This window comes from Myxine glutinosa, chromosome 4 (genome assembly GCF_964187855.1).
Source record: "Myxine glutinosa chromosome 4, kmMyxGlut1.1, whole genome shotgun sequence".
NCBI lineage: Eukaryota > Metazoa > Chordata > Myxini > Myxiniformes > Myxinidae > Myxine > Myxine glutinosa.
Genome location: NC_136264.1, coordinates 119,861,971 through 119,874,661, shown reverse-complemented (window position 1 = coordinate 119,874,661; position 12,691 = coordinate 119,861,971). Strand labels below are relative to the sequence as shown.

Below are 12,691 nucleotides of genomic sequence, written 5' to 3'. Positions count from 1 at the left end.
AATCACCTGCTTGAAATCTAATTATTTCTAACAACTTCTAAAAGGTGCCAATAATATTATTATCCAAGCCATTTTAGGATTTCTGTGTGGAATACGCTAAGATTTCGAATTTTTTTCAGCTTTTTTTGTTTTGTTCCACTGCAAACCAAAGAAATACAAATGTGGATACCAAAATATTTTTTAATTTCATCAATTTTCTGGAAGAAATAATGCATTATTTGAAAAAAGTGCATAGGTGCCAATATTTTTAGCCACAACTGTATATTTGTGGTAGTTTCTGAGATTGGTGAATCCCCACACAGAAGAGAATGTATCGTGCATTATTGATGTTTTCCTGGTAGTCAATACCATGCAAATTGGGAGTGAACTGTTCATTGGCCATATTTGGAAAATCTTGAGTCACATGAAATGACTCACCCAACATCTGCATTGCCCTCATGGCAACTCCATCGTCTCAAGCAAATAAAGGGCTACTTTCTTTCCTTTTCCACAGAAGGAACTTGAGTTGTCTGTCCCTGTGAAACCATGGAACCAAATGAGGGACTCGACTCTTGATGAGTCTTTCAATAAGTTCATTGTAGCATACTCTGTGTCCAAATCTGTTTAGGATTGACATTACTTGAGAGCTGCCTGTCAGATTCTTAACTGTCATGGCAGGCCATGTGTGGTTTGGTATTTTTATCCTCCCTCTGGACACATTGTACAGGAAATCCTTACCAACAGCCATTACTCTTCTGTGAAGGTCAGTCTTTGTTAACTCCAGTTCAACTGTGACTTCATCTTCACATGTTTCTTCAGGAGACATCACCCTCACAATAAAGTTGTAAAGTTATTTTGGTACCTGCGTGTGATCAAACGTCAATTTCTCAGCTGATGGAGGGTATGGCATTCTGTTCCTAACCATCTGGGGTTCCTTATGAAGGTACTTTGCTGCTTGGTAGAGATCTACCTGGGTCATTCAGCTTACTTAGGTTTGATGTTGAAGGATCGTCAACCTCAGAATATCGAGAATCATAATCAGGCATTGCATTTTTAGCTTCAACAATTTGTCCTTTGGGGATATCTGATGGGAACAAGATCTCTGATTCATTTTTCCACTTAGGGTTGTCAGTAGGAAAGCTTTTCTCCAAATGTATTAGAAGCTGAAGAAGCGCCTTTTTGAGATTTATAGTTTGGTGCTTATTTTCCTTATACTGAAAGAAGGATATTGAAACATTCCAATGAAGTATTCATATCTATTGTTTTGTGCCGAGTGATTACTTTTCTTCTTGCTCATCTACAATGAATCCATGCCTCATCATATCGATGTTCATCATCAGGTAATTTTGTCTTTTGAAGGTTGTCTAAAGATCTCTTCTCCATGTATCTCTCATAGCAGTTATGGTGGTGACAAACCTCCATTGCAATAGGATATCTTTCTGAAACTTCACGCACTATGCGATCATCCTTCCTTATCTCTGCAGCTTGAAGCAGCTTCTCACAAGCTTCAAAGGTCATATATTGAGCCTGGATGGAATTCTCTTTTTAGATTTATCATACATTTTAGTCTGGCATAACACACAAATCTTCATTTCATGGTTTAATCTAAAACAAGTTTGTTTGAGTGTACGAAGAGCTTGATCTGCATCACATTCAGTGACTGTCTCCTCCTGTTCTCTCTTAAACCTTGGAATATGATCTTGATTTGTGTGCGTCTGATAGCAGCTTCTATGGTAAACCCCCAACGGGCCTTTTTCCAATACATCCTTGAGCAGTTTATAAGTGTTATCCCCTCTTTCCTTTGCTGCTTTATGGAAAGTTTGCCAACTGATAGCTGTGAACTGAGTAAGTTTTCCAGTAGTACCCTCTTTATGGTGAAGACACTTGGAAAAGTTCACAGTGGCATTAGCTGGTGTACTTTTTCTTTTTTCCCTTTTTTTGGTATAAAAGATCGAGGCTCACGTAAGAGCTAACATTAATCAAAAAAAGACAAACTGACACATAAAACATAAGATAAAGGGAGCGGGAGACAAGATGGGGAGAGAGAGGGAAGCACACAAGCGCAACAGTAGAGAACAGGGACATCGGGAGATCTGTGGGAGGGAAAGGGCTTGGGGGGAGGAGGGACGGGAAGGGGGAGGCGGGTGGGAGAGGTATAAAATACATGGACACTGCAAGGACTTCCAGGAAAGAAGTTGGAATTTCAAAAAAGTGGATCTGGGGTGAATTAACGGGGATAGAAAAGATCAAGGTTTTGGATGGGGGAAGATAAGAGATGGTGGTAAACAGCTGTTTTAAAGACCTGGAGCGAGGAGTGGGATTGAAGAGAGTGGGGGAGTTTGTTCCACAGGCGGGAGAAAAGAGGAATGAAAGAGTGAATGTGAATAGAGACTCTTGATTTTGGCAGTTTAACCATAAGAGGGTTGCAGGCAGATCTTGTGTAACCTGTAGGAATATTTGGGGGACAGAGCCCAGACAGAGCTGGGGGAGCAAGGCGGGAGAGGAGTCGGTAGAAGACGGAAAGACCACCAACCAGCCTGCGGTGAGTGAGTGAAAGGCCCTCGGAGTTAGCTTCATCGCGGGAGATGCCAATGATTCTGAAAGCTTTGGTTTCAACAGCGTGAACCCAAGCTCGGTGTGAGGCAGGAGCACCGGCCCAGAGGGGAGAGCAGTATTCCATTGAGCTGCGGATGAAAGCCTTGTATGAGGTGAGGAGCTCAGGTGTGCCAAGGAAGGACTTCGCACGACGGAGGATGCCCAGTCGGCGACTGGCTTTGGAGGCCAGCTTGGAAATGTGGTTTTCCCAGGAAAGATCATGGCAGATAATGAGATCCAAAAGCTTGAGTGACAGAACTTCTTGGAGAGGATTGTGCAGAAAGTAGATGGGAGGGTTTTCCAGACGATCTTTTCGGAACTTGGATGGGGATCAAGGTTACATGTGGCCATTTCCTAGATTAGAACTACTGTTTTACAATCTTCTATGCTATGTATTCATCACCACCAGCATTCCAGTGTCCCTGGTACAAAAGAAACAAATGTGAGATTGGTAATAAAAAGCTGTACAATTCTACATCCAAGCAGCCATTTATTTAAAAGAGGAAAAATTACATCCAATAAATGTTGAACAATTCTAAGAATACATTTAATGAGGTAATTACATATGGACAGACATGCATGCTTCCAAGCACATAAATAAACTGAAAAGAAAAAAATGAGTGTAGATATTTAGACCTGGATTAAATGAGACTTTGATATCTGAATTAAATGATAGACAGACTGGTAGACAGACAGATACTGTATCTACGAACTAAAAAATATTCAAATATCACTCTCTACTAAATAAAAGAATAGCCCCAAGTGGCCTGTCTTTATCTCTTGAGGTTGTAGATCAGACCTCTGCTGATTTGTGGGAACTCACCTGGGAGCCCCCCCCCCCACCCCCCCGATGCAAAATCTAAGACTGAGCGATCCTGTGGACCATCGAGTAAGAAGGGCTGTTTCAGCTCGGGGAGCTCCCATGATCCAAAATTGAAGATCCGAAGCCTGAGCGATTTTGCGGGCTACTTTCTTGTATTCAGGTGTCAAGTTTCAGAACAATCAGCCAGGTGATAAGGAAGGAGTAGCAGGAATAGCAAAAAGTTAACGTACGACCTGACGGAGATTCGGATATCACGGCCCATTTTATAAGTTCATCTCTTCGAGATCGACATGAGATGACCTAAAAAAGTAATCTTTGAAATCCGCTTTATGAAATGTTAAACTAGAAGACATTTCGCTGAAATGATATAAGTATAATTTATGTTTATGGTATAATCACTGAAGACGTAACACAAAACATGTATTTATTTTGCTGGATTGAGCAACTGCAAATTTAAGCCTTTTTTTCATGCTGTTTGTTCTTTGGGTTTGTTTAAACACTAATCTCTCTTATTAATGGTTGCTTGTTATTGTTAAAATGATAATGTTAAGATGTTAAATTCTAATATCAAGGTTGTTCAATGCTAAGGTTGTTGAAGTGCTAATCTTAATTCAGTATCAAATTTGCCTTTGCTTTGCCGACATAATATACAAAGTTGTAGGGGATACAGAACACAGAATGAGATCCTGAAGTTCATTATGATATCCAGAAGGCCTAGGTGGTAGGTGCGATGACTGATGACGATGACATATTAATGGTTGCTTAATACCAAGAAAGTGAGGTCAACTGGGGATGGGGATGGGGGTTCAACCACACTACTCACAATAAGTTACGTATATTGAGGGAGTAAGTTACGTATATTGAGGGAGTAAGTTACGTATATTGAGGGAGTAAGTTACGTATATTGAGGGAGTAAGTTACGTATATTGAGGGAGTAAGTTACGTATATTGAGGGAGTAAGTTACGTATATTGAGGGAGTAAGTTACGTATATTGAGGGAGTGAGTTTATTATTTTTTATACTGGTTAGGGTTATGGTATTGAAATCAAGAATGCTGTGTTTTTCACACTCATTAATAACCATAGAATTAGGACCAACAACTTTTTTCAACATAATTAATACACAAAAATCAACCACACCAAAGAACCTGCCAATATCCCTACCTTATTGTGAGTGGTGTACATCAAAATGTATGGACCATTTGGGATCTCATGTGATGGACTGAAGAAAACGGGCAAGGAACGAGCCGGTTAAAAAAATGCTCGGAGGGATCTAGGAGATGTAACCATATTTTAATCTCTGTTAAATTCCAACCTGTAACAATTAGACATTCCAAGCACAGCTGTGTTTCTTACCTGGTGACTTGTATTTGATTTCGTGGACTACTTCCTCACTGAATAGGGTGTTAGAATCATTCCAGCAGGATAGTTTGTATTATTCCCCTAGTTTTATACAGGTAGTTGATAACCTGAGTGTGTCAATGCCGTTGCACTGCGACGGTTGCCATTCTAACAGTGTCTGCGTCCCTGTGTCTGTCTCTTTTGCCTTTGTTGTGCTGTCACGATTGGAGGTTGGACAGTTTACCATCAAACTTCCGACCGTGTCACCTACAAAACCAACAGCCGTCGGCGCACCCGCTTTTTGAGCGGTCCCAAGTCACTCGCCATCTGTTTGTAGTTTCCTTTCCATCTTTAACCTCGTGTTCCAGCACTAAAAGGCCTAAACTAGCCAAATGAAAGCTTGCTCTCCCAGACTTGAGTGTGCGTCGCACTTTTTTGTAAAAGGAAAAATTAGACCTTTTATTGCAGGGAATGAGGTTTGTGCATGCGCATGCATCTGTGACATTACTTTATTGAAGGCAGCTCACTTATTGTTTTTATTTTTTAAGGAATCAAATCTCCAATTAACATATTTGTACTTTATGCCTCAAAATTGGTTGATTATAACAGTCGAGATTTTAAATTATTTATTTATTTTTCTTACCATTGTGCTGAAAGCAGCTAAAACTGTTTTCTACCCACCCCTTCTTTTTCCAGGCTGCTTGAAGGATCTCATTCGAATTACCGATTTGTAATCATTTCTTTACTCGACACTTCTTTTGAGAAACAAATAAGTTCTGTGGACTGGTTATAACCACCTTTAGAGGCCATTTTCCCCCGCAAGGCGGGGGTTGGCCTTTTTTGGGGACCGTGGTTGTTGTTGTTTTTCGGTCCCCTTTTTGAAGCAATGTTTTACGGCCGGATGCCCTTCCTGACGCCAACCCTTTTTGCCGCCTTTAACGACAAGCAGGGAATTACCAGTGTACTGGTACTCAATTTGCCGACCTCGGAAGGATGACAGGCTGAGTCAACCCCCCTGGCGTTAATTCAGCGATCGACCGGTATTCGAACCCAGGATCCTAGGATCCTAAGCCGGCACCCTAGCCGCTAGCCCAACACCAGGGTTGTGGACTGGTTGTGGACTGGTTGTGGACTGGTTGTTGTATCAAAAATCCATTTATCGGGAGACATGGGCAGGTAGATTAAAATGTTTTACCACTTCTCGAAAAATATTTTTTAAATGACATCCCTGGGTATTCAGAATAATTTTAAGTAAAATAAATTTTATAGTTAATGTCATTGTCCTTGGTGTTGGCTTAGCGGTTAGGGTGCCGGCTTGGGATCCTAGGATCCTGGGTTCCAATCCCGGTCAATCGCTAAATTAATGCCAGGGGGGTTGACTCAGCCTGTCATCCTTCCGAGGTCGGCAAATTGAGTACCAGCTTGCTGGGATGAATGATCACGGTGTGTACCCCGATTTAGAATAGGTACACCGTATCCCTGCGCATCATAAGAGCGTGACCAAGGGTTGGCGTCAGGAAGGGAATCCGGCCATAAAAAAACATTGCCTCAAACAGGGAACCATGATTGTCATGGGGCCCGCAAGGCTAACCCCTGCTCTAGCGGGGAAAAATGGCCTTAAAACGATCATTCATTCATTCATTCATTTAATGTCATTGTCAGTTCAACCTAGTTTTTCTACACTTCTTGAACTGGCCATAACAAAGAGGCGTCTGGAGTTTCTCTGCATTGGCTCAATGAAGTTTGATTGTTTTTAAATCTTAAAAGCAAGGCTCATGTAAAAGTATGGTAGATCTCACGGTGGGACAAACATGAAGTGAGTGAACGAAAAGGAGGAGTGGAGAAAACACTGAAACTCGCAAGTAAGATGGTTAGGTTAGCAAAGGTAACGTTGATTAAAAAAAGATCATGGGAAAGAATTGGGGATGACACAAAATGGTGGTGCCCTGCTTGCTTGATGCCCTGGAGGGAAGAGTGAGACAGAAGAGTTTCTGTGTTCCGTAGATGGAAGAAGCGAAGAATAGATGATTTGAAGTCTGTAGTCAACCTGGATTTTGGAAGAAGCATTGCCCTATATTTGGTAGTTTCCAAAGATAGTTTTTGCAGATAATGCGAATGATAATTGTCAGAGTGATAGTTATCATTTGTGAAAGATCCTTTGGCCTTTTGCACAATTAAAATAAACTTGTGCAACAAGCTCAAGTGTGGACCATGTTTTCAAACTGAAATAGAACAGCACTCAGTGGAGTGCATACCTCCACCAGGCTGAACAATTTACGATTTGTATACCACCGATAGGCCGGATCTGAACCAAAATCGAATCGGCTTGTTCTTGTCACCGACCCAACTCATCCACCAAGCTTCTTCCAGATCCGTCCACGACCTTTTCAAACATTGTGCTATACATCATTCTTGGCCCAATCTCTCAATGGTGAAGAATCACTTAAAGATTATCGTATCCGGATCCAGATCTTCAGGAAAATCGAATGACTTTGTTCTTGTCACACACCCAACCAGTGCACAAGTTTCATTCGCATTCATCCATAAGTTTTTGAGATATCCTGCTCACAGACAAACCAGGGTGAAAACATAACCTCCGTCCACCTTAGGTGGTGGAGGTAATAAAGGCACTGCTGGCTTTGTGTGTGTCCGTGTATAGGTTATTTCTGTTTTCTTTGGTGGAAAGGGAATGGAGGGGAGAGAGAGGGTTCGATTACATGAAATAAATTTTCTTTCATTCCTAAATGTCAGGTCTTTGCACTCATAGTAAAAAATATACACTGTAAATCAATTGATCCAAGTGTCCCTATTACCCTCTCTCATCCACCTTGAAGTGTTCTTCATACTTCTACAACAGGAAGGATGGATGGTCATTCCATGTCAGTGTTTTTGGAATAGTATTGTAAAGACAGATTGCAGAAGAGCATCGTAACGATGTGATTCCTGATTTAAACTCGCTAAATATGAGTGGCGTGCTCGCCATTGAGCTGTCTAATCCGGATTCGATTCTCGATCCGACTGTAAACTGTCTGATGTTTTGTAGTACAGGGCTTTCCATCAATCATTGTGCCATCCCTTGGTCGGGGTGGTAAGCCAGGCGTCCCATGTCCCGTCCCATGTGCTAGCATGTGTTTCTGATGGACATTGAAGATCCCACGGTGTCTTTGGTGAAGACTAGGCGAGTTACAAGTTCCTGGCCCTAACCTACAAGGGGCACTGCAGTGAGGGCACAACCCTATCACCTGGAAATGAGAAATGATTCAACCAGAAGCTCGATAACACATTCATTCAAACCAAACTAACTCGATACAACTAAAATATTTTCACCTACCTTGCTTGATGTTGGGGCATGGACGTGTCCTGCCCATATCTATTTTATTTTTCATTTTTCCATTTCAATATGGCTTTCCAGTATTAAAAATAGTCCTCTTCCTTGTTGCCCATTTGCTGCATGTGAAATGTTTTAGTTTTTGTTTTAACTCTGTTTATATTCACGTGCATATATTGTGTTCCTGTAAGCATGGTGTTGGCTTAGCGGTTAGGGTGCTGGCTTGGGATCCTAGGATCCTGAGCTCGAATCCCGGTCGATCGTTGAATCAACACCGGGGCGGGTTGACTCAGCCTGTCATCCTTCCGAGGTCGGAAAATTGAGTACCACCTCACTGGTAATTGGGGCACCGCATCGGTGGCACAAGCACGCTTCCAGAAAAATGATGGAACCAGCAGCCACAGGCTGCATACGAAAACAACAACATTGTGTTTCTGAAGTGTCACATATCCTGCATGTTGCTATGTTTATCTGGAATCTTGCATGTCTACCTGCACACATTCAGATTAGGAATGGTGATGCTCATCCCAATCCTGCATGGCTGCCTGTACACCTACCTGCCAGTCATATAGCCTTGTGCTTAACTTTCCTTACAACATGTTGTTTATCCAATACTGTGCATGAAATGATTCCATGACTTTTTTTACCTGTTTCTCTCGTTGAGTTTTCCATAAGTTGTAATTGAGCCTACGTTGTTTACGTACGTCGTTTACGTGAGTTTGGTACGTGAGTTTAACATCTTGGAAGTCGGAGTTGCGTTTTGCGGCTTTATGATACGATTTGCTTTCAATCCGCCCTTACAAAATCCTCTCACAAGAACAAATGAGATTCTTATCAGATTTCCATCAAATCTCATGAGCAATCGTCAGCGATTTTTGTAAGGGAAGGACCTGTTAAATAAATAAATAATGTTAAAGCAGAAGAACTAACTTCCTTTGCACTTTTCATTTGTTCATACAGGGGCAGCAAAACCAGAAGCTGACAGCAACACCGTGACAAATCAACACGATAGACCCTTCGGTTTTAGCAACAAGCCCAAGACTCAAGATGATTTATCTTCTTGCAACAACACTCGTGCATCATGGGAACAGCCTGCATCATCTTGGCCGTTAGACACTAACAGCGCGGTGATACACAACCAGGCCCAAATTTGCCATGTTGCGGCCTTTCAACCCTTCAACGATGCGGTACAGCCTTCACCTATAGCTAATACCCCAGCAAGGCCATTGACTCCCCCATGGGGGGTTTCAGGACCTTTCCAAGGCTGGGCTTGTCCACCATTTTCTTCATCACCCCCTTCTGCTCATCCTTCATATTCATCTTCTTCAGTGCAAGGTCTCCCCTTTGGTTGTGCTACTAATCCTTTTCGGCAAGGAGTCGACGTGGGGAAATCTGAAATAACAAGTGGAGGATTCGGGACGATGAGTTCTGTATCGTGTCCCATGACGGCCTCTCTCTCATACACCCTGACGCAATCCCAGTCACCTATGACAACACCAGCTCGGAAGACGACCTTCACAGATGACCTCCACAAGCTGCTTGATGATTGGACAAGAGACACAGCAGGGAAGGGTAGCTGTGGAGCAGCCCGTCATGGCAGACCACGTATAGAGGTAGGCTTAATGTTCAAAATCAAATGGAATAGCTGGTGGTAAACAATAATAATAATTTCGGTTTTATTATCAAACACCAAACAAAAAGTCTGAAGACAATGGTTGCCAATCTGTCTGCATAATCCATTGACCAAAAGCACATAGCAATGAATCGCAGAAAGGCCGGAGGAAAATCTTTACTGATTTCCAACATGGGATACACTAACGTGGATGAAATACCACCACCAAATAAATGATCACGAGGTAACATTGAGGCTAGAATATCCGGTTTGTAATAATCATCAGCTGTATCAGTCAAGATTTTATCAAGTAGTGATGTCCCTCTGGTGGTTTTACTCAACTTGGGACAATAAAGTATGTCGCAATAACGGTTCATGTTGATGATGTGATCGTTAAGTTCATCCTTGAACTGTGACCGAGGTGGTGAGTGTAGCATACGGATGGAAATGTCTCTGCGTAAGCGTACCAGGTCAGATGACTGAAGTTGTACCCACATGAGTTCAAGATTATCTGGAACCAGGTTGGTCTAAACTTCCTTGGCATTAATGTGCTCACGTTCAGGGTGGCCACAATGTCTTGTCACCCCTTGTGAAAATTGTGCCATTGCCTTTTATCATATTAGCTGACAACACCAAATACATTTGCAGCACTCTTACTTTATTACACATTTTACAGCATATGACACAAGCATATGTCGAAGTTGATGCACACCACTTACATTGTTTTCCATGTTTGTGGACATTTGTGAACCCAGACACTGACAACAGTCCATTGTTCAATGGTGTAATTCCTTGTATCACCCATGTTACATTCATTCACTCAATCTGAAAAATTGGGGGAAACACCAAATGAACACTGCACACAAAGGCAATGTCAAAGTTTTCACATGGGGTGACAGGACATTGTGGCCACCCTGCATACAAAGCAATCCCACCACCCAAACGATTACATGTATATATATATATATATACAACAACAACAACAACAGGCATTTTAAGGCCATTTTCCCTGCTAGAGTGGGGGTTAGCCTTGCGGTCCCCATGACAATCTTCTCCATTTTGCCCTATTTTCTGCATCTCCCCTTGTTAACCCCCTTGCCTGCATTTCTTCTTCCACCACCTTTAGCCAAGTCTTTCTCGGTCTTCCCCGTCCTCTACTTCCTTCTACATTCATTTCCATCACTCTTTTCAACCAGTCACTTTCATCTTTCCTCAACACATGACCAAACCATCTCAACGTGTTTCTCTTCACAGCATCAATCACAGGCTCTATTCCCATCATCTTTCGCAATTCATCATTTGTCTTCCTCTCTCTCAACGATACTCCGCACATCCACCGAACCATTCGCATTTCCACCCTTTCCAGCCTTCGTTGCTGCTCTACATTCATTATCCATGTCTTGCTTACCATAAATCATAACACTTGTCACACATGCAGCATACATCTATATGTATATGTGTATATATATATATATATATATATATATATATATATATATATATATATATATATATATATATATATATATATATATATATATATATATATATATATATATATAAATATATATATATATATATATAAATATATATATATATATATGTATATATATATATATATATATATATATAAATATATATATATATATATGTATATATATATATATATATATATATATAAATATATATATATATATATATATATATATATATATATATATATATATATATATATATATATATATGTTCATAGATCAACTACATTCGACTTCTCAGCATCATGATTCTGTTGCTGACATGAATGATATAGTCTTGGTTGGCCTGACAATGTGACAACAATTCTTCGCTCATGCTGACCAGCTCTGCAACTATGCTCGATTTTGACCTTGGTTAGCCTAAGAGTTTTCACAGTCTTCCATACCTCAGTAGGAACATTCGGAACTGAATCACCAGGTGGTTTTCAATCAAAAGGTTAAGTTTTGGAATACCGATGACGTAGAATTCAGCAGTCTTAATAATGCGCCGTAATCCGAATGAGATCCCAACTAGTAGATTACATATTTTGAACCACATTGAGTAGAATTTGATTTCGAAGAAACATGTAAAATAATAAAATGTCAGTGTAAATCGAGGTGCTCCAATATGGTGGCTTTCGCTCGAATAATTTCCTGTTTTATGTTTTATCATTTTATACACAGCCAGTTGGCATCAAGTTCAAATGTCAATTAAACCATATACAGACTTGGCATTTAAGATGGAATTTTTTTTTTCTTCTTGACTTGGGTTTACTTTCTTAACTCAGTATATCAATCTGGTGAGTTTCTTTTACACTTTGGTGATTTATTTGTTAAAAGAACCATGTCACTGATTGTCTGTCGCAGCAAGAAGTCAACAACAGGATTATATCACAGGTGGCGTGGCAAAATGTATGGACAGGTGCATTTGATGATTGGCTTCACAGTCGGGTATACAAGGGTTGTTGCGTTCTGTATTAGTGGAAAACAACTGCTGCACGTCTCCAAAAGTTATTGCCGCTTCCTCTGGAGATGGTCCGTCAACTCGACAATGCTGTTTGTCATGTCAATGGAGTGGTGGCTTTACGAAATTACGGCATGAAACAGCGTGCTATTGCTCGGCAGTATGGCATCACTCAAGGTCAGGTGTCAAAGATCCTGAAACGAAATGCTCAGAGGGGTGTCCCTACTCCAATACCGAGGCCAGAACGTCCCCGCAGAACCACAAGGAGGGATGATCGCCAACTGCACCGGTTAGTCTGCAATGGCCGTACCAAGTCAGCTAATCGGCTTAGGGCTGAGTGGCAGCAACTGACAAATGTGCCTGTATCCAGATGGCTAGTCAACCAACGACTGGTTCAAGCAGGCTATCTTGCCAGACGTCCCCTGAGAAAGCCACGCCTGACCAGACAACACCACCAGCGCCGATTGCAGTGGGCCAGAGAGCACCGTCAATGGCAGCCAGGACACTGGAATCACGTGATCTTTAGTGACGAGTCT

At 41.3% G+C, this 12,691-nt stretch overlaps 1 protein-coding gene across 3 annotated transcripts in view; it reads left to right on the top strand.

Moving 5' to 3' along the window:
• The window catches only part of LOC137425137 (serine/threonine-protein kinase WNK2), a 192,308-nt gene that overhangs the window by 175,971 nt on the left and 3,646 nt on the right, over nt 1-12,691 (top strand). For all 3 annotated transcript variants that reach the window (XM_078776345.1, XM_078776346.1, XM_078776344.1), the window contains one exon: nt 9,026-9,678. In XM_078776345.1, coding sequence (XP_078632471.1) covers nt 9,026-9,678 — 653 coding nt within the window. The remainder of the gene's footprint in view (nt 1-9,025; nt 9,679-12,691) is intronic.